The 21,993-nt window shown below is 59.9% G+C and overlaps 1 protein-coding gene across 2 annotated transcripts; it reads right to left on the minus strand.

Annotated features, from left to right (window-relative positions):
* Nucleotides 1-12,888: 12,888 nt before the first annotated feature.
* On the minus strand, nt 12,889-16,498 carry LOC142410791 (prostaglandin E2 receptor EP2 subtype-like). Of its 2 annotated transcripts, none has more exons than XM_075503935.1 (2): nt 15,618-16,498; nt 12,889-13,441 (listed from the first exon to the last, which is right to left on the minus strand). In XM_075503935.1, exons 1-2 carry the CDS (start codon nt 16,467-16,469, stop codon nt 13,199-13,201), a joined length of 1,095 nt encoding a protein of 364 aa, XP_075360050.1. In that variant the 5' UTR covers nt 16,470-16,498; the 3' UTR covers nt 12,889-13,198. The 2 variants fall into 2 exon arrangements, with proteins under 2 accessions (XP_075360050.1, XP_075360051.1); XM_075503936.1 differs by lacking the exon at nt 12,889-13,441 and adding an exon at nt 13,463-14,541.
* Between the last annotated feature and the right edge of the window lie 5,495 nt (nt 16,499-21,993).

A 21,993-nucleotide genomic window follows, 5' to 3' on the forward strand; every position in this document is an offset into this window, starting at 1 on the left:
GTAAACCCAAGCAGGCAGCAGCAACAGGCACCCGGGACATCTGGGTGTGATTCCTCACCAGATGTCCCAGAGACAGATGGTGATGTGCCCAGAGCCATAATCCTGCCTCTTCCTGCACCCTCCCCAGGCTTCCGCGTTTCCCTCCCTGCTGAACCCCGCCGTCTCCCCCCAAACCCCCACCCGCTCCTCGGGAAGAGCACAGCTCCCGAAAGGACACGCCGTGTCGAAACCCATCTCCCAGGTGTGGGAATGAGCTAAGGTGACAACCGGGGTGCGAACGACTGCGGTTGAACCCGCTGGCCGCTGTCCCCTGCCGTGGTCCCCACCCTGGTGGCACTCACCCTTCCTCCTCGTGCTGCCGGCAGCAGCACCCGCGGGCAGGCACGGCTGCCTGCTGCCAGCCCTTTGCACAGAGCTGGGTTTCTCCGAGGTTTCTCCGAGGTTAACTGGCCGTGCTCTGAGCCGTCCCCACGCGCAGACCCCAGCATCCGTCCTCTTGTCCCCCTTCAGCACGATGCCACCCCTCCCTCCTGCCCTTAATGAAGAGCATGAAAAATATGAGCTTGCAACCCTCTAACGCAGCACCCTCAGGGGCTCCGGCTCCCGGGGGACACGGAGGCCAGCTGAGAACCCCAGAGGGACAAACCCCAAAAGCTCCAGGTCCTTCTGCCTCTCCTGCAGCCTCTTGCTCTTCCTCTCGGGTCGGGGAGGAGGCAGCAGTGAGGCACCGCAGGCTCCGGGTGCAGGCAGGAACCTGCTTCGTTTCTTCTTCTTCTCTGCAGAAGACAGACTGAGCTCCTCACCAGAGCCTTCCTCCCCAGGGGTGCACTCAAAGGGCTTTTGAAGCCTTAACTACGTGCTGGCAAAAGCTGTGACTCCACATGGGGGCTGGCGGTGACATCCCTGTGTCCCTGGGTCCCACCTAGCTCTCGGGCAGCGCTGCTCCGTGTTCCCACTGACCCCTGTCGCCGGGGGATCAGCAAAACCTAGAATCTGTGAAGAAAAAGCCACCAGCAACCCAACCCGTTCATTTAACCTCACGATTTGCAGCGGGGTTGGAGTCAGGAGCTGGGGACGTTTGTGGCTGCCAGCTCGGCCACAATGCCGCAGCCTCAGGCAGGCAGAGACTGGTGCCGGGCTGGGAGACTGGTCCCAAGGGGCTCGGAGGTGCCTGCAGCCACGCTGGGGATGGGTCACCTCCTGTGTGGCACCCTCACCAGCCCCGAGGACACGGGGACGGCCGTCCTGAGTCGGACCAAGGCTGTTTCTGCAGCAGAGACCGACAGCAGCAGCGTAGGGCAGGACGGGGCTGGCATCCAGCCTTGCCTCTCCCCATCCATCCGGAGGGACACCCAGTCCTTTCTCCCAGTTTGCAACTGGCGGGCGCAGGGCTTTCTGCATCGGAGGCAGACAGGTCCCTCGCTACCTGTGCCTGGTTGTAGCGAGGCCGGGACGCTCGGCAGGGACTGTCCCCAGTGCTTGGACTGGGCAAACGGGGATATCCCTGGGAGCGAAGCAGGTCAGGACAAAGCCGGGCCAAGCCATGGAGAGTGAAACGGGAGGGCGGGAGCGTGATTCAGGCTGTGTCACCCCGGGGTAGCGCTGCACCGGCTGGAGGAAATCCCTCTTGATTCATGGCTTGGGAAGTCCTGTGGCTTATCGGGACCGCGGTGACCCAGTGATGCCACCCCACAGCGGAGAGGGCTCTCGGTGGCGGGGCATGGCCAGACGCCAGCATCTCTCCCCGGCCTGGCCGCGGAGGACGCAGCAAGGCAGCGAGATGCCGGGGTGACACGCGGGTCACCAAAGTGATGCATGGGCTGAGTAAGAGAGAAAGCCGGGATTTTTCACCAGGAAGGGATTTCTCTCTTCCTTTATCGCAGCCAGGAGCACAGCACGGTCCGTTTTAAGGACTCAGCTCCAACTGGGATGAGGTCTCAGATATTTTACTTTATCTCTGCAGTCCGATTCCCAGGGAACGGGAAGGGCTTCACAACACAGCCCAGCTGTCCCCGGCTCCCCATGGCAAAGCTTCAACTATTCCCCTGGCAAGCCGTGTCCCGTGGTGCCAGAGGAGCGGGGCCAGCTGGCTACTCTTCCCAGCCTTTCCCCCATGCTGACGGCCCCAGCAACCCAGCGCCGCTGGGGGGGCTCTGGGAGGACACCCCGCCGCGTCCCCTGTCCCTGCGAGCTGGGTTTCCCACCCGCGGGACATCCCCGGCTAGACCCCGAGCTCCTTGCTGTGGGGTGGTGGTCCCTTCGGAAAGGGGGTAGGTGAATTCGGGGGGGCTGGGTTGGCTCTTGGGGACTGCTGACCACGCCGGTTGAGGTTGCTCTGACTTGTCCTGCCCTTGGACTCCTTCCCTAAATCCCAGCTAGCATCTGCTGACGGAGACAAGCTACGAAGCTTGAGACACCTTCAGCGTGAGCCAGCAGGGCCAGCCTTGCATTCTCCTCTCCTAAAGGGCTCCCAAAGCAGATCTATGTTTTTAAGGATAGGAGTTAAAGCCATTTAATCACAACCTTCCTGCTGCCCATTTCCTTTGGACCTCCTTGGCTTTCCATGATTTTTTTTCTTGAGCAACGTCCCCCCAAGATCACAAGGATGGTTGAAAATTGAGTCATCGGCAGCGAGGACCATTTAGCCTGGCTCTCCTCTCTCCCACACCACGGGTCTTCCCCGCTCCACCACGATGCGATGAGAGCAAACACCGCTGTGCATCCACCCTCCCGTGGTGTGTCAGGGATTTCCAGGGAAAACGAGTGCTCCGGCAGTACTGGGAAGCTTCCTGCACTCTCCCAGGAAAACAGGGCCGGGCTTTTAGCCCAGAGAGTTTTCTTACACTTTGCCTACTGCCAGCCAACCCCAGTGACAGTCCCGGCTCCACCGGGGACGGGGTCCCTGCCACCCAGCCTCAGCAGGGAGCGGGGCCAGTCTTCACACAGGGAACTGTCTTATTTCACCCAGCACAGTCCCCCAGTCTGGACTAACCGGTGTCCCAGTGCCACGGGCACACAAATGTCCCCAGTCCCTGCACCAACAGGAGGTTATTGCGACCCAGTTGCCCCAGCTCTTCGCACGAGCCCTTCCATCTGCTGCTTGATATCAAGGATAGGAGGTATTTTTCTTGGACTTAACAGATAGGCCCCCTCCATTTTCTTGCCCAAACAGAGAAAGGTATTTTTTTGTTCCTCCCAGCCTGCAAAACCCGGCTGGCAGCGGGCTGACGACGCTGCTGTCATTTTTTCACTCTCTGCAGATCTCAGCTCTTGCTAATCGCTCTTTGCTCTCCCGGCCGTTGCCTTCTTGCAGTGACCTCCACCTGCCCCGCTCCAATGCCTTTTGCATCGAGCTTGCGTGGGTTTTTCCAAACCACAGCGGCCGTTGGTCTGTGTTGGGGCCAGCTGGGCGTCCCACAAACCGGGAGGGGGGGGACATGCCGCAGAGCTGCAGGCTGACGGGGAGTTCTCAGCCGACTCCTCGTCCCCCTCCATCCTGGCTGTCCCGCGGTGTGCCAGGCCCTGGGATGTGGTTCCCGGTGGGAGGCAGCCCCGCTCCCCTCAGCTGCCGCAATCCCCTACAGACCCCCTGCGAGGACAGGGATGCCCCCCTGCAAGGACGGGGACCCCCTATAAGGACAAGGACGCCCTACAAGGGGCTTAGACCCTCTGCAAGGATGAGGACCCCACAATGACCCCCTACAAGGACAAAGACCCCCATATGAGAACAGGGACCCCTGTGCCAGGACAAGGACCCCACAGTGACCCCCTAAAAGGACAAGGACCCCACAGTGACCCCCTAAAAGGACAAGGACTCCACAGGAGCCCCCTGCAAGGACAGGGACCTCCTAGGAGGGCAGGGTCTGCTCTGCAAGGATGGGGACCCCAAAGGTGTCCCCTGTGAGGGGGACCGGGCGCTGCAGTGCAAAGGCAAGTCTCAAAGCAAACACGCCCACAAGAAGAAATCTTTCCCGGCTTAGCGCGTCCTAAAAACACAGAATGACTTCAGAAAAATGTGAGAAAACATGAGCTGCTCTCCCCCGAGAGGGAAAAAATAGACCAAAGCAGCAACGTGATGGTGTTTGCTGACTGGACGTGCATCCTTGTCCTGGCAGGGGACGGGGACTGCGCTCCTGGGGCCTTTGGGTGGGCTGGATGGAGGTGTGGGGGCATTGGCAGATGACGCCCCTGGAAGCATTGCTGCAAAGCCTGGGAAAAGCTGATCTGCCTTAAAAAGTTGTCAGATGCTGAATCTCGAATGCTCCCAAACACCCTGCAGAAAGGATGCGCCGCACCAGGGCCCTTCAGCTCCCTCTGGAAGAGAGATTATTGATGATAAACTTTGCAAATCTTCATGATTTATTCTAATAATTACAGCACATTCATCATCATAATCGACAACGAAGAGAATCAAGAGCCTCTTGCGCAGCTATTCGAGAAGCTTTTGGCACCGCGGGAGCACCGGCTGTTTGAAGCTGAGCCCGGCTGCTCTGCAGGGCGGCTGTAGCTGGTGCTGGTGGGAAACGCCGGCAGGAAAATGCCAGGCCCGGGAGGAAGGACTGGCCCCAGTGCCCCGACTTGCACACGCAGCTCTGCCCAGGAGGAAAGTGCTGAGCAAGCCGCCCCGGGAAGGATGCTCAGAGGGAAGGACCTCTCCGAAGGGGCAACCAGCTGCTTGAACCAGCGGATATCCTGCCCTGGATTTCCTTGTGTTTGTTTGTGACCCCTGAACCCCTCTCAGGCAGGCCAGGGGCTCTGCCTTTTGCTGTCCTGGGATGTCCCCAGACACCCCGGCAGCAGAAGCCTCCAGCTCCCAGAGCATCTTGCAGCGAGCGCTCGGGTTTCTAGGCTGATTTAGTTGCCAAAGCTCGGGAGGGCAAAAGGCAATGAACGGAGGGCTGATGGCAAGAGAAACCTTGCGAGCACGGCAATTCCCAGTGGCCAAACACGCCAGGACAGAGCCTGGAAGCGTTTCCCCTGTCTCCATTCTCCTTTCCCCTTTCCCTTTTCTCTTGCCCTCCTTCCTCTGTCCCCATCCCCATTTGCAGAGCTGCAGGAGGTCTGCAGAGGCTTCGTGCTCCTTCTTACCCATGTCATGGATGTGGCCCTGCAGCAGAAACGAGGGATGGCGATGGCCTTGCTGGGAACAGCCCCAGGGGACGTCAGGGCCAGCGATGACCCAGGGTACTGGAGGAAGCAGGAGCACTCTCGCGGGACGCAAGAGGTTTCCAAAACTGATGCCTGGTGCAATCGCTCCGTCTCTCCAAGACCCCGAGCAGCTTCCTGGACCACTCGGCAAAGCCCCTGAGCCAGGGCACGGGCTGGCCCTGCCTTCCCCGGGCACTGGCCGTGCACCAGTTTGCTGACAGTAAGAGCTGAGGACTCGTCTTCACGGAGCTACAGGTCGGTCTGGCCTCCGCAGGGCCCTCGGGGAGTCCTCCCAGCTGTAAATGAGCATTTCCCAGCCCCAATTAGATGAAAAAGGTCTTTAGCAGAGGAAATAGCAGCTGCTCATGACAAATAAACGTTCGCTCGTGTATACATCCACTCGGCATGACAAACTCCATCACTCTCAATTAACTGCGTGGCCAAAACTCTAGTAGCACGAATGTCCGGGGATAAACACAGGCCAACCAAATAGCCCTGGAATGGCTTCTTGTAAACACAGTTACGTCTCTTTTTTAAGTCTGTTCAAAACGCTGTCTGCTTTGACGTTTCACATCTGTCCCAGCCAACACCACCTCCTCCTGCCCCCACGCACGCACACAGATAAAACCTTGTCCCCGGCGTGCTGTGGCAGCGGCTTCGGGGATATCGGGCTCCCAGCAAATGGCACCTTTAGTGGTTTTTATCCATCCTGGTCCTGCCAGCCATTGCTGTGCTGCTTATTCAGCATCTTCTAGGTGCTTTCTCGGGTTGAAATTACAGGTAATAGCGAAGGAAGGAGGTCAGTGAGGACGCCGGTGCTGGAGCAGGTTTGGGGAGGGCGATGGGCTCAAGGAGCTCTGGGGGTTTCTCCCAGTGCCGTGCCGGTGCCTCTGGGCAGAGGGCGAGGAGGCGGCAGGGAGCAGAGCCCTCCTCCCGCGCAGCCCTGCAGCGCTGTGCGTTCATCCTGCCCCCTCCCCGGCATCCCACCCCAGCAAAGGGCCACGCAAAAAAAAAACCATTCAGCTGCCAGGAAGGGTCTGCTGGGAAAAGCCCGGCTGGAGATGTTTGCATCCGGTGGGTGCTCTTCAGAGCAGGCGGTGGGAGAGAGAGGTCTGGGGAACGAGGAACCGCTCCGCCAGCCCTGTGGGATCCTCGCTTGGCCGGGGCCAGGGCCGGCACGGCGGCTCGGCCGGGCTCCTCTCGGCACGGCACGGTGCCGGCAACGCGGGGCTGGCTGCGGGAAGGGAAAGCTGAGCCAGAGCAGGGACCGTTCGTCACTGCCAACGCTAACGGGAGCAAAGCCGGGCACGGCCGGGAGCGGGAGGGAGCCAGCAGCTGCAGCCTGGCAGACCCTGGCCCCTGGAGCAGAGGCCATCCCCAACCCAGCACCCAGGCGTTTTCCCCGCTGTTATTTCCCCTTTTTATTCCCTTTATTATTTTTCTGGGGTTTCCCCAATCGATGCAGGGTGCTGGGGGAATGGCCGCGGGAGGGACGCGGCTCCCATGCTGGGAAGAGACGCTCCCGGAGCACGGAGGGGAAACTGAGGCAGAGAAATGCAGCGTGCCAGACTCGTAGGACTGGAGGTTTTGACCATGACAGGACCCCGCTCACAAACTGGCTGCTCAGAGAAACAAGCTTTTTCAGGCGGTGGGGGTTTTCTTAGAGGGTTTTTACTTCAGCCACGAACTGGCACCTTCTGCAGCTGGGGCGGCTCAGCTGGAACCGCAGCAAAACCAGAGCAGGCGGTGGCTGCTCTCGGCCACGGCTCTGCGACCCAAAACCCTACACAAATTTATGGTCTGACTTGCTCGGAAACCCTGGGACCTTTGCTCTCCTCCTCGCATGGGCTCAGCTCATGAAACTGCTAGCGGGGTCCCGATTTTACCTAATAAACAGGGTTTGCAGGCGAGGTCGCAGCGTTTCGCACGCGGGGCAGAGTGGCGAGCGATCCATCATGCTCAGCGATGCCTCTTAACTTTTATGGCCTTTTTAAAAGCCAGATGCTTGACATGAGTTTGACACTGTTTAGTCTCTTGTTTTTGAAGGTTTAGATCACTTTGGGAACTGCACCAGCGCTGGCAGATCGGCGGCATTTCCCTGCAGATTCGATGGGTGCGGATGTTTCCACTTTTCAGGGAAATCCAGTTAAAAAAAGCAGCTCGGCATGAGAAACCCTTGCGACTTCCAGGAGCCTCCCCATACATGTACACACTTCAGGCTTTCAAGCAGGGACCCGATGTGCCCCTTCCAAACTTCTCGCGGTGCTTGTGTCCCCACGGCAAAGCCCGTGACCAACTGGGAAGCGTGGTCCAGCCCTCGCCGCTGGCTTCTCCCGCTCGGGGAAAGGCGATGTGTCTCCCTTCGGCGTGCATCAGCTGTATAAAGAGCGGCAAGTGAGAATATATATTATCACATGCCTCATCTGGATGCTCTTCAGGAGAGGACTTTCTCCGGGGGCAAGTGCCCGGCCCACCAAGCATGCACATCGCCGCAGCAAACAAACAAGCAACGGCCTTGGACAGCTCGCCCCCTCACCGAGCCACGGCAGCGGTATTTTTAGCTCCGCATCCCAGTTGGGTTTGTACAGCTTTCCCTCCTTGTGTTTTCAATCAGTTGTAGATCATCTTCGAGCTCTGGCTGGGTTTTTCCCAGCCCATCGGTTGTCCCCTTGGTTGGCGTTCCCACAGCAGCACGTCCCCCAGCTGGGGGGGGGGGACGGGGGACCCTGGGGGGCTCTGCTCCCTCCGGCCCTTCCCCTTTTGGCTCAAGGATGGCTTGGGGGCCAGCAGGGATGCACGGCTGCCCTCGCCACCCCGGGGCCCAGCGCCGTCCCCAGCATCCTCCGGCTCACCCCCTTGGGACACTTGGATGGGGCTGCGGGGAGAAATGAGCCCACAGGAGCTGTCGGCAGCGGGAGGGCTGCGCTTCCAGCCCGCATTCCTCCCTTATGCATCAGCTCCCAGAGCCGCGGCCAGGTACCGGGGAGAGACAGAGACCTGGGAGCGTGCCAGGAACCAGCAAGTCCCTCGAGCAGCCAACAATTCAGCCAGTTTGGGGGAAAACTCGGACGAGACCTTCAGCTTCCTGCAATGCTGAACCGAAAAGTCAGAAAGAAAAAAATTGTTATTATTCATACATTGCAAAAAAAAAAAAAAAAAAAGCCTGAAAATGTGGCTGCGGAGAGGTGACCCTGCTACAGCCCTGCTGCTTCCCAGGTCTGGTAACCCCGCTGCGGTAATGCCAGGGGATGGGCCAGGAATTACTCATTCTGGCTCTCGGTTTTGGGTGGCAGGCTCTGATTTTATGCCTGTGATGTGATTTGGGGTACCCCAGCAGCCGATATGGGCTGCTACTCTTGCTTACTGGGCTGTAAGGTAAAATACAGCCTGATTTAAACTGCAGGCTCTCCCCTCTGGGGATGCCGTAGGACAGCGTTAGTGCCCGGTGCCCGAAAAGGGAGCCGGTGAATCCAGAGAAACGGGAGAGGTGGGGTGGCCCGAGGGACCCAGAGGAGCTGGAAAGGTTTCACGTTACTAAGTGGGGATGCAGAGATCCGAAACCAGCTGCAAAAGCAGAAGGCAGCTACGGTAAAGCCAAACGCTTCTCCTCTTTTCCCCGCGCTCAGGCTGTGGGGAATTGCCATCAGCTCTGACATCTGACGCTGAGGTAAGCCCTGGCACTGCTGCAAAGCCGGTGTGGGAGCCCAGCCGTGCCATCTTCCCTTAAGTCACTTCCTCGCCTCATTCATTTAATCCGGTTTAATAGCTGTCATGCCGCATACCCTCCTGGAGCCGGGGAAGGTGGGCTCGCTGCCCATCCTCTGCCTGGAAACGCGGCCGCCTCGGCCTCCAGCCTGGCTCTCCCCTTCTTCCCGGGGCTCTGCTTTCCTTCCAGCCTCCCGAAGGACCGGCCCGGCAATGCCAGAGGCGTTCCGCAGGGATGCCGGGGCCGTGCCGCGCGCGGCGCAGCACATCGCCCACCTTTGCGGGCTGTCCCCAAATGCTGCCCGGGTTCGCTGACCCCCGTGAAGGGGGTTGTGGGGCTTTCCTGGCCCCCAGCAGAGCCGCGGCCGAAGCACTGGGGCTCAGCCAGGAGGCCGAAGAAGCCAAAAAGTGAGGGCTCGCTCCTTGCTGCCGGCACACAGATCTGGAGGAGAAGTTGCAAACAAGCCAGAAAAGGAGCGAGCGAGAGGGAAGCTCCCCTCCCTTCTTCTCTACTCTCCAAAAATGCCCATTTTCCCAAAAACGCTGCATTGCATCGCCATCGTTTCCCATCCAAACCATGCCCCACCGCCTGGGTTTTTCTTTTTAAGGGAGGCAGCGCAGAAGGAGCGGCAGACGCTGGCCTCCTCGCCGCCGCAGGGTGCAACTCAGAGCCACCCCCAGGCTGCTCCGGCTGGCTGGGCAGAGTCCCCATCCCCTGCGTCCCGCAGCTCCCCGCTCCCTCCGGCAGCCGCAGAAAGTCCCTCTCCGTTCTTAAGAAGTCTGGTGGGCAGCTGCTTCCGTCCCTTGTCCCCAAGGGGTGGCTTCTCCCTCGCTCCTCTTCAGCAGCTTGATTTCCAGATGGAAAGGCAGACGTAAAGACCCGCCTGGCGCTTTCTTGCACCAGCAGGTTTCCGGCTCTGCTCCACAGTATGGAAATAAAAAATCATTAAGGGTCAGCACAGACAACAAAATGACACTTTGGCATCTTGCGTTTAAGCCGAGCAGATGTCGATTGAGCTGAAGACAGTCAAATTAATTTGGCTTTCGTAATGGCTCCTGCGTGATGCTAATAAAAGCAGTGTTTTGTGCAGGCTCCTGGCTCAGGATACAGAGAGATTCATGGCCCTCTGTCCTTGCAGAGCTCTAATTAAGGCCCTTTTCTCATCTGAAAAACAGGGCTGATTGCTTTTTTTGTTTTCTGGGCTCGGGGGTAACCTGTGGCCAGCAGCTCAGAGGTCGGGCCCGGCCAGCACAGCCTGCTCGGGGGGCTGAGACCGCGTCCCTCCCCGAGGAGCGGCACGTAGAGCGGTCCCCAAGCAGGGCGGTGTCCCACGGCACCTCCGGGCGAGGGACCCGTCTCTGCAGGATGCATCACGGCAAAGGGACTCGGGTCTCAGGGCGTTCCTCTCCTTGCCTGTACCAAGCCTCTCCCCGGCTCACAACCAATTTCTCGTTTTTATTTTTGCATTAAATTTCAGCCAAATCATTTCCCTGACCCCGCTTGCCAGGACTCCTGTCCCTTATTTGGGACAGCTCACACGAGAGCGACTCCGCCGCAGCATTACCCTGCGAAAAGCAGATCCCAGCGGGATGGATGCTGGGAGGTTGTCTCCCAGCCCCGTGTTTCCTGATGAGGAGCCATAAACCTCCCAAAAAAACAAGCAGCCAGCAATTAGTGGTCAGCAGCCGAGCTGGCGGCCAGCGGGAGCAGACCCTCGGAGTGAGAGCCGCCGGGAGCATCCCGCCTTCGGGTTGTCCCCTGCGCTGCCATGGGTGGCCCTGGGTCCTCTTCCCACCGCTGTCACACCTTGGCAGGCTGTTCTCTGCGGGACGTGACCCCCCCTGCCATTTCCAATGTGATGTTTTGGGTTTTTTTTTTTTTTCTTTTCTTTCCATCTTTTGCACCCCAGGCAGCCTTTCCCTCTGGCTTAGAAGAGGATTAGGCAACTGGTCCCAAAATTCCAGCATGAGCAACCAGGTCACGACCATCCGGACAAATAAAGTCCCAAAGCTTTTGGCTCCTTTTCAAGCCAAGCACCTGCTGAGACACAACGGGGTGCACGAGCCCTGAACCCAGAAAGCGCCTTTGCTGCTGCCGCGTGTACGGATGGGGAAGTAACCGGGGAGGGGGTGACCGTGACCTCCGAGCGGCACGTGGGAGCCTGCCAAATCTGGAGACGCGGGGCTCAGCGACAGGGTTAATGACTTAATGGCATGAGTGACGTAACAGCGTGGGGAGCACCCCAGCTGCAGCCCCGTGCGCGAGGCACATCTCGCACCCCCCCGGCCCGAAATCCTCCCCCCTCCCGAACCCCCCCAGCCGCTCCCCAGCTGCAGGGCGCTGCCAGAAACCCGCCGGCAGAGCTTGAGCAATAGCAGCCCGTGCCTGACATCTGCCCACACGCATTTCGGAGGCCAGTAAACTTCCTGTGGATATTGGCTGCCTGACAAAAGTGACATAAATTCGGCTCTTTTTTAGGGTGGGTTGTTGGTTTTGGGGTTTTTTTGGGTTTTTTTTGGTATTTTGATAACAGGTAGGACCTTCGTCTGCCTCTCCCCGGCTTCGGGATATACAAGTCTTAGGCAGGAGCTTGGAGGTGGGGGTATTTCTGTAGCTCGAGGGCCAGGTTGCAGAGGTAAGGCAAAAATGTCATGACGCAGCTATAAAACACAGTTTATTTTCACTTTTTAGGAAACTGGAGGCACACATTTCCCCTTCCAGCCTCCCCTCCTGCCCTCTCCCCGCATCGCCGAGGCTTCGTCCCACTGATGCTCCAGGCAGGTGACACGTTTCCTCCGGGAGCCAGATCTACCCTGCCGTGCACCTTCATCACAAATCCACACACGATTCAGCAGGCTCCTTTGAGAGACCTTTATTATTTAAATAATAATTTTTTTTTTTTTTTTTTTTACATCACCTCAACTACCGAACCGTAGACAAGCTCCAAATCTTAGCACCTTTGGGCTTTCTGAGCAGAGCTGCAGCTCTCAAACGGACGACGAGACAATAGCGCAACCACACCGCGTTTTTGGATGCTGCACGAACGGAAGCCACGCGACCCCCGGCAATCCCTAACAGCAGCGATGGCCCCGGGACAAACCCAGCTCGCCCGCAGGGTCGGATGCTCCTTACCCCGACGGGGACCAGCCCAGAGCCCTGAAAAGCAACAGGCGCATCCCACAAAACAAAATAGTGGCGCTGAAGGATGCTGCGGGACAGGGCAGGATCGATGACCTGGATGCTTCTGCACTTGGGTTTTTTTGGTTTTGTTGGGGTTTTGGGTTTGTTGGGGTTATTTTTCCTCCAAATAAAACCTCTAGAGAAGCGATGCCCCTGAGCAGGTTTGGCCCAGGCTGGCAGGAGGATGAGCAAAGGCTCTCGGTCAGGCAGCTCAGGAGGACGAGCCCTGCCCAAAACCCATCAGCAGCACTGCCCTGGCTGTGGGGAAAGCATATGGCTGTGACCAAAACCTCCCATTCCCCCGTCGGGCTCTGTATTCCCCTTGTTGGCTCCTGCACAAACTAGGGGGCAAAGAAAATTGCAAAATGGGCGCTCAGGAGGGGCCGCACAGCTCCGCTGGCCATCGCAGCGCACGGGAAGTGCCGCAGTTTGGCTATTTTCCTGCTCTGGTGCCCTTCAGACATGCTGGGCTGGCCCCCACCGCAGCCTAAAATCTCTGGGGGCGGGGGACAGACAGACAGACAGACACAGGCACACAGACCTACACCTGATAAAGCGCATTTCTTTAGGCAACCAGCCTGTCAAATAAAGGGGAATATTTGGGGATACACTGCTCTCTTCCTCTCCTACTCGATCCCTAGGGACCTGGGGGCAGAGGTGGGTGCTCGCAGCAATGGTGGCTGCCCAGGCCCGTGTCCGGGACCCGCGCCCCTGCCTGCACGCTGCCTTCAGCCCGAAACAACCGTGAGGACCTTGCTGGGAAGCACAGCAGCAGGAAGCTCTGCTCCCTGACACCCCCCCCAGCAGTAGTGTTATAGCAAAGCCCCCCAACGCTTCACCCCCCCGACCCTCCCGCAGCATGGCCGAACGCAGCCTGCACCCTTTGCCGGGCAGGAGCAGCCCCGTCTAAGGGCGACAGCGATATCCAGGTACTCATCAGCCCCTCCAGTCCTGTCCCGCAGTGTTTTCTGCCCTGTGAGAGACCGCACTGGCTTTGCAGGGGCTTCCCAGACACACGGTGACAGCCGGCCGGGCCACCCGTACCCGGCCCACCCTTGCAGCAGATACGTCTCTTTATGGGCCGCAAGGCAGAGCTTCATGAACATCTGCCAGGGCTGTGCTTCGCCGCAGCCTGGCAGACGTCTCCTGGAAAGGCCGATGGATCTACTGCCCACAGGGGTCCAGCGGTGCTGCCAGTTTTGTCTTTGTGGAGGACGGAGTCCGTCTGTCCTGGCTCGTGGGGGTCAGCTGGCTGCACAGCACAGAGCGCGTGAACCGCAGGACCGGCGGCCTCAGGATGGCGAAGACCCAAGGGTCGACGATGGAATTAATAGAGAGAAACCTCAGGGCTAGGAGGTCCCACTCATGGTTGTCTTCCTTGCTGAACTTGTTCATGTAGGCGCGGATCTGTAAAACACGACGGGGAAAAATAACGCCGGGTCTGGGCTTCCAGGAGCCAGCCCCCGGGCAGCTTCTTGGGGGCTGTCACAGCACACTGGCTGCCTCCACGGGTTTAAACGAACTTCTCGCTAACGAAAACCAGACCTGCGCTCTGCTCTCAGCACGCAGCGAGGCTTCATTTAGCCCGAACGCAATCAAGCCAGCGGCTGCTCAAGGAAGCAGTGGGTCTCACCTTGAAAACCACACGGGACAAATAAAATTTGGGGGCAGATTTGAGAGGGAGATGGATGCGTGGTGCTGGACCGCTCCGGTCCTTCCTGCGACATGCCGACTCATAGCAGCTTACGGAGCTTCCTGGAAGGGTGACTCAGCACTCCTTACTCATACGGGCCGAATCGCCACCCCCTCGCTTTGGGGGAGAGGGGATGCTTGGACAGGGACGGGAGCCGGGGGCACGGGAGGCATCAGCATCCCTCCTCCTGCCGGGAGCTGTTGGGTACCACCCAGGGCTGGTGCATCGCGGGGCTCTGGGCTTGGGGCTTTTTTGGGAAGGATTTTGTGGTGCTGTGACCTGATGCTCTCTGGGTTCCTGTGCCCAAGCTGCTCCTCGGAGGGTGACTGCTGCGGGCAGCCCCAGCCAGAAGAGAAAGGGTCGCATCAAGGAGGCACCGGCAGCGTTCGGTGGCTCGGTTTGAGACGCTGCCAAAACACAGCCCGAACGCAACCCCACATGGGAGCCGGGCGATGGGGAAAAGAAAAGCCTGCTGTGCTTCTGGATAAGGCTGTATCTGCTACCACAGCGCCCATGGGATCCCCATCAGCGGCACTTTCCCATCCCGTCTGCCCCCAGCAGTCCCAGAGGGCCCTGCCCACGTGTCCTCACCAAGGGGTCCTGCTTCGTAACAACCACGGCACCCAAACCCGGGCTTTTTCGGGACATGGGGAGAGCCGCCCAGCGTGCGTGGGCCCATTGACGGGAGCTGAAGCGTCTCTCAGGATGTTGAGTCTGGCTCCCGGGATGCTCGCGAGCGTCCAGACGTTACTGCTTTGTCTTTTCTTTGTCTTAAAGCCTGGCTTGGCTACAGCCTGTGGTTATTTTCTTTTCCCTTGGGAAAAGAAAGGGAGCATGAAGGGAAGGTAGCATCTATTTAACTCCGTGAGCACAAAATTAGCGCTGGCTGCGCTCCCAACCTTGGTGGGGCTCGCTTCTAATGGGAACAAAATGACCTCCCGCCGCGGCGGGCTCAGGCACAGGGACAGGGGACACAAGTGGCTCGAGATGCTCCGGAATCCACGATGCTGCTGGTGTAATACGGCTTGGACGGATGAAAAGCATCTCTTTGGTGGGGAGAGCACGGGGCAGAGTCAGGGGACTCGCTCTCTCCACTCCCTCACTTGGCCGCGGTGTTTCGACCCCGTATTTCCACTGGAAGCCTCGCGCACGGCCGGGACACAGGATGTGGGCACAACCCTTGGGACGAGGCACGCTGTGGCCCGTGTGCCGGATCTCCGTTCCCAGCAATCACCCATCTCTGTGCTCGCGCCTCGGTGTTGTTGCGGCGGAGTGGAGACCTCTGTCTAACGGTGAGGTCGGTGCTGCCTGCCTGCATCTCCAGCTCCATCCTTCCCTCTTGTCACAGAAATCTGGGATAACTCTGCCTGCCCAGCACAGATTCCCACTCTCTCCAGCCCAGCGGCATCTCCTTCATCCCCATCTTTGGATGTCTAATTTACTATTCTGCCACCCCTCACACCTCCGCCATGAGTGCCCGGCTCCCGGGAACCACAGTGATGGGATCCGTACTCTGGACCCTGCCTGGGCCATGCTCCCTGGCCTCGGAGCCTCTGTGGGATGGGAGGGCACCTCTGCTCCTGCCACCCCGTCCTCCTGCCACCCCGTCCTCCTGCCACCCCATCCTCCTGCCACCCCATCCTTCTGCCTCCCATCCTCCTGCCAGCGCTGGGGATACAGGGGGTGATTCTCCCAGTTCCCCGTGGGATGTGCAAATCACCTAGAGTTTGTGGCAGACCCGGGGTCTCCACAGCTTCAGGAGGAGCTAAGCTTTGACCTCAACCCTTGAGGTTTGGGCAGTGGAGCAGGGGGAGCCTTATAAAGGGAGGGAGAGAAACAGGGGTGCTGGGAAGAGGGACCCCACCCCAGGGGAGGGGCGGTCGCACTCACCGTGAACGGCAGGGAGCAGATGACGAAGGTGATGGTCATGATGGAGAGGAGAAGGAGATGGTCAATCTCCTCGGCCATGGAGAACGTGCGTCGGCTGCTGCCGCTGGCCACCCGGGACTGCTCGAGCGTGGCCAGCCGGCGGGTCTTCTGCCCGCGGCGGTGCATGCGGGCCAGGTTGGCAATGACGCTGAGGTTGCAGAGCAGCACGGAGAGGATGAGGAAGAGGAGCAGGGTGGCGTAGAGCAGCGAGAAGGCGATGTCCAACTCTGACACCTCCCTGCCGCCGTCGTGCTGGAGGTAGTCCAGGTGCATCTGGATGAAGCACCAGGTGCCGGGGCAATACTGCACGTACCGCCCGAAGCCCACCAGCGGGAAGGAGCAGAAGGCCGCGGAGAAGGTGTAGATGGCGGGCAGGGCGACCAAGCCCGCCCGGGGGCCGAGAAAGCGCTCGTAGAAGTAAGGCCGCCCCAGGGCCAGGCATCGGTCCAGCGCCATGGCGAAGAGGACGAGCATGGTGGCGAGGCCGAAGAAGCTCATGGCGAAGCCGAAGTAGAGGCAGACGTGTCCCCCTTGGGCCAGGGCGGTCAGGGTGCGGTTGCGGTGGTAGGAGGCCAGGACGAAGGGGCTGACGGAGCAGGTGCCCAGCAGGTCGGTGACCACCAGGGCCAGCACCAGGACGTGGAAGAGGGAGGGCGGGCGGGCGCGGGGGCCGCGGCGGCAGCGCAGCAGCAGCCCCAGGGCCAGGAGGTTGCCCAGGAGCCCGGCGGAGAACATGAGGGCGCTGACCAGCGGGCGGGCCCCGGCCGGCAGCGCTCCGCTGGGCTCGCACAGCCCCCGGCCCGTCCCGTTCATCCCGCCGCCGCCGCACGACTGCGCCGCCGCCCGCCCCGCCGGCGCCGCCCTCCCTCCGCGGGCCCCCCCGCCCCGCCCGCCGCCCCCGAGCCCGCCCCGGGCCCCCCGGGCCGCCCTCCGGCCCCGCCGCCGGGCCGGGCGCTGCCGCCGGAGAGCCGGCGCCGGGCCGGGAGCCCCGAGGCACGGCCGGCAGCCCCGGGGCCGCGGCTGCGGGAGAGGCGAGGCACGGCGAGTCCCGGAGCCGCGCTGGGAGCCCCGAGGTACGGCCAGCCCCGCTGCCCGTCTGGGAGTCCCGGTGCCGGGCCGGCAGCCCCGGTGCTGCGGCTGCGGGAGACCGGAGGCACGGCGAGTCCCGGAGCCGGGCTGGGAGTCCCGGGGCTGCTGCTGCGGGAGAGGCGAGGCACGGCGAGTCCCGGTGCCGGGCTGGGAGTCCCGGTGAGGCTCCGGGAGCCCCGAGGTACGGCCAGCCCCGCTGCCGGGCCGGCAGCCCCGCGCACGGCCAGCCCCGGTGCCGGACCGGGTGTGCCGGTGCCGGTTCGGGAGCCCCGAGGCACGGCCAGCCCCGGTGCCGGTCCGAGAGTCCCGGTACCGGGCCGGCAGCCCCGCGCACGGCCGGCCCCCGTGGCGGTTCGGGAGTCCCGCTGCTGCTCCGCGAAGGCTGGGCGAGCCCCGGTGCCGGGCCGGGAGCCCCAAGGCACGGCCAGCCCCGGTGCCGGGCCGGGAGCCCCGGGCTCACAGCAAGACCCGGTGCCAGGCCGGGAGCCCCGACGCTGGGCTAGCCCCGATGCTGATCTGGGAGCCCAGTGGCATGGCCAGTGCCGGTGCTGATCCGGGAGCCCCGCACAGAGCCAGCCCCGGTCCAGTCCGAGGGTCCTGGTGCTGCTCTGGGAGCCCCGGTGCTGCTCCGAGAGCCCTGAGGCACGGCCAGCCCCGATGCCGATCTGGGACCCCCGAGAGGCACAGCAAGAGCCAGTGCCGACCCGGGACTCCCTGATTACCGGCGATACCCGGTGCCGGTCTGGGACCACCGAATTCACGTCGGGCCGTGGTGCCGGTGCTGCTCCAGGAGCCCCGGGCCGGCAGCGAGCCCCAGTGCTGGTCTGAACACCCCAAGGCGCGATGAGCCCCGGTGCCACCTCCGCCAGCCTGGTGCAGGAGGGTCCCCCATGGCCCCAGAGGCACCTGGAGCCCATGGAGAACACCCTGCCCCATGGCCAGCCCCACACCGTGTCCCCATTGCCCCCCTCTCCTATATGCCATCGGAGCTCCCCGTGGGGGTGCAGCCTGCAGCCAGTGTCTGATCATGAGTGGGGTGGGAGGGGGGGACATTGGAGGGAACCCCTCTTCCCACTGCGAGCCTGGCTGAGCGCAGCTCATCTGCCCCAAACACCAGCTCCAGGAAAGCTCCTTCTGCAGGGGCTTTGGGCTCGGCAGATGGCACAGGAAGCTCTCGCTGTTGCATAGGATTTCCCCAGTCATGACCCCGATCCTCTCCCCACCTTGCTGAGAGCAAAGCCTTTGCCCTTGGCTGCCGAGCTGGGAGCCAGCTCAGCTGGGGACCAGGCAGAGCTCAGGTGCACCCCTTCGTCCACGACCTACTGAGAAACTGTCCTCGCAAAGTGCTCTGGTCCCCCCAAACCCCAGTGAAACCATGCAGCATTGATCGGCTCCAGCATGGACGCGGCAGGTTGCTGCCACAAGCACATTTTGGCTGTTATTTTTAAAAGCTTGCTTTTGTAACAGGAACTTCGTAAAGGAAACACGGTATACGGCAAACTCCAGGGCCGGGTGAGCTGCGGTTTGTGACAGCACCTCCATTTCCGACGGGCCGCTCCTATTCCTCGCTTCGGTTTCGTTCGTCACACAGCTCGAAGGCTTCTTCAGCGTGGCGGGGAGGACGTGCAGTCACCCTGCCGGTGGCAGGCCACCCGCGGCCCCAGCCCTCCCCGTTCCCATGGCCAAGGCAATGGGTGTGATGGAGGGGAAGGTGTTTCAGCCGACTCCCAGACTAACCCTCCACCCAGGCGGGCCAGAAGAACGCGCGTCCCAGGACCTCTTTTAACTCCTCTCCCAGCCCTGCAGACCCGATCCAGCAGAGCACCAAAGCACCTGGACACATCCGATGGTGGGAGCGATCCTCTTGGCTTCCCCAGGGCTGGATGGGACCCTGGCACCTGCAGCCCTCTGTGGTGTCCTCAAAAAACAGGTTAAAAAATGGAGCTGAGGCCGAATCCTGTCCTGGTCCATCCGAGGTTCTTTCGGAGGCTGCAGTCTGCTCGTCTGGAGACCTTTTCCGAGCAGAAGGCACCCTGTAGGCTGGTTGCTCCAAGGCTTTTCCCAGCCTCCCACTCCTTTCTGGTGGTGTTGCGTATCACAGCGCAGGAAGGGATTTTGGCACCTTCTGGAGCTCATTTTCCTGGCAGCTAATGGAGCCTTAAATACCCCTTTGGGGTTTCAGGCTTCTCAACTGACAGTTGCTTCTGATGGGATATTTTTGCAATAATAGGAAAATCGCTGGGCTTTTTTTTTTTTTTTTCTCTCCCCCTTCTGCGCTCAAAACCAGGAACATGCCACTTGGTATAATCCATCCGTTTCTTGAGAGCTGTTTGTTTTCTTCCTTTTGCTTCCATGATTATCTCGAGTGTCTTGCCTCTAACAAGGACCATATGTCCTCCCAAGAGTCATTGGCATTGTTTTCCCTAAGAGAAGATTTCCCGGATTGGCCCACTTGGAGAAAAAACTCTGGGCTTGTAGGAAAGTCGCATGAATTTCATAGAAACCCTGCAGCCAAGAGGACTCAACCTCCGGAGTTTGCTGCCTATGGCTGGGGAGAGCGCTGGGATCCTGCTCCATCCCTGGTGGGTTTTCAAGGACGGCTTCGGCACCGCAGGCAGGGAGGAGACCAGCCCTCCTGTGCGTGGAGGGATGGACTGCACGGGTGGATTTCAACCCTTTTAAACCAGAAACCCATCTGACTTGTGTTTAGCAAAGCCAGACCTCAGTTTTCTTCCAAAGCCTTCCCAGCCCCGTCCCTTCTCTCATGCACCGGTGCTGCCAGCAGCCTCGCTCACCACCCTGGAAAAGCAGGGCTGAGCACCGGCGCGGCAGGTCCAGGTTTCGGTGCCTTGGCTTGCCGTCCTTGTGCAAGCACCTGGGTGTATGGTGTACCCAAAAAAAAAAAAAAAAATCAAACCGCTCACCGGCTGGTTGTGTCTGACAGCCCTGCGGGCTCAGCGCCCTGGCTCGGGTGCCTGGCGGCCCCGGCGCTGCTGCCTGCCCAGGCACGCGCCTTCCTGCTTCCAGAATGGCTGAAAAATGCAGGCAGACAATAAAAAAGAGGGCTCTTTGCAAGAACTAAACAATTTGCCAGGAAATGAGCTTGTGCAAAGTTGTGCCTGGATTTCACGAGCTGGGGAAAAAAAAAAAAAAAAAAAAAAAAAAGAAAAAGAAAAAGAAAAAAAACACACCCTGACCATGCTGGATTTACATCCAGGAAAGGAGCGGGACGCAGGGTTAGGTAATGCTGGTGATACCGGTGACACCGTGAGCGTGGGACAGGGCAGCCGACGGTGCCGGAGCGCAGCAGACGCGGGGCAACGGCTCCAGAAAGAGCATCGTTGGTGTGAGGGCCGGCCTTGAGCCGAGCAGCGTCTCTTCATTGCCTCCATTAAGCATTCGGTCCGTCCCTTTGAGGATCGCTGGCACAGGAGCGGTCTGGCGGGGAGGGGGCCCGGGGGGATGACTGAGCAGCGCGAGGAGCCTGGGAGGAGGATGCGATCGGGGAGGGCTCGCACAGCAGCTCTCACCTCTTCGGCGTTTGGCTGGAGAGCCCTGAGCCTCTGGGCTTTTTCGGTTCCTGTTTAGCAACATTTACAACTAAACCGCATGTTGCAGGGATTTTTTTTTTTTTTTAATTGTAATTTTTATATTATTTTCATTTTAGTTTCATTTTTTCCAAGCTCAGTAATAAGAAGGGGCTCTGAGCTTCGATGCAACTCCTGAAGCCCCAAACCATAGGTGTTCGGGTATCAAAAAGTGTGTTGCCCAAGGGAGCAATTAGGGGGCACAGCCTCGCAGCGGCTGTGCCCAGCGTGCTCAGGCCAGCTCGGAGCCCAGCCCTGGCTGGGGACGTGCTGCCATCTCTGGAGAGGACCGCGATACGGCAGCCCGGGCCCCAGAAACACGCCGAGGAGTGATTTATCTGCTCGGAGGGCAGCCTGGTGTTCAGCTGCAAGTGCAAACTTTGTTGGCTCCAGCCGGAGCTCGGCTCGCCCGGAGGCAGCGGTGGCTGGCTGGAGACTCCAAGTCTGCTCCCAGAGCAGGTAGGATACCAGTAAGGGCAGAACGCCGATTAGAAGTGCTACCAAAGCCAGGTGAGCGTGTCAAGGTCACCGGGACGTGCACGGGCCCAGTCGGGGAGCGGGGACGAGGCAGGGACGGTGGGGTCACCCCGGCAGCCCGGAAGCCCCCGCCGTGCTCAGTGACTCCGTGATTTCTTCCCTCTGATGATAAACTCATGGATGGGTCAGACACGGTGGTGTGTGCATCATCTCAGGGCTTGGATGGAGTCCGTATTCATGCACCTTGATAAAGAACCTGTGGGGTTTTTTAAATTTAATTGCTGCTTTCCACGGAGCGTGGTTGCCCTAAATACACATATCGTGGGGCAGGGACCTCTCCTGGGAGGCTCTCCAGGAGCGAATCCTCACGGGGGTCATGGGCAGATGACGGCCTGTCCCAGCCTGGACACGCACCGAGCGCCCACAGCTCACGTTGCTGCACGCTCCTAGCCTGGCCGTGCCTGGTCCATCTGTCCCGAGCGCCGCGTGGATCCATAGGGTGAAGGAGATCCCAGGCCAGGGGGGACAACAGCAAGATTTTGCAGAGCCGTTATCTCACCTGGCCATCATCCTGCCGCAGTGAAACAGGTCCGGTGAAAAGCCAGAGCTCAGGCTCGGTGCTGTTGACTCTGTGGTCCCACGTGAGCCATCTCCAAGCCAGCAACACGCCAGTAACATGAAACCGATACGCGGACCAACCCTCGTTTCATTTCTTTCTCCCGAGAAAACCCCGATGAGAGGCACTGAGCAGGGAGCTTGCGGGTCCCCCGAATACATCCCCAAATACAGGTCTGCCCTTTTCTCCAGCCGGGAGAGCCTGGCCGGTCAAACAGCCAGAGCCAACTCAACCAGGTCACCTCCAAAAAGCCCCAAGATAGATTTGCATGAGTTTCTTCCTTCAAAAACAGAATCCATTTGACACCAAGAGTAAATATCGCGTGAGAACTGGCAGGAACGTGACCACACCTTGCAAGGCTTAGCTAAATAGAGGGAGAGAAGTATTTGCCCTGTCTCCTCCGAGGACACTAAGCAGATGGGCACTTTGGTCATCATAATTTTTTTGGCCTAAATGGTCACTTGAGGCAGATATTAAATCCAGTTAATACGTGTGGTTGAGGGGAAACGGATCTTTCATTAAAATGATCATTTGCTTGCATGCTTGCGCTGTGAGGTTATACATCCCA

Source organism: Mycteria americana, chromosome 5 (assembly GCF_035582795.1).
Source record: "Mycteria americana isolate JAX WOST 10 ecotype Jacksonville Zoo and Gardens chromosome 5, USCA_MyAme_1.0, whole genome shotgun sequence".
Taxonomy (NCBI): Eukaryota; Metazoa; Chordata; class Aves; order Ciconiiformes; family Ciconiidae; genus Mycteria; species Mycteria americana.

Excerpts from the sequence above, each read along its gene's own strand:
- LOC142410791 (XM_075503935.1), bottom strand. The coding sequence starts at position 16,469 with ATGAACGGGACGGGCCGGGGGCTGTGCGAGCCCAGCGGAGCGCTGCCG. Across the intron at positions 13,442-15,617 it reads TCTGCTCCCTGCCGTTCACG|ATCCGCGCCTACATGAACAA; the intron begins GTGAGTGCGACC and ends CGTGTTTTACAG.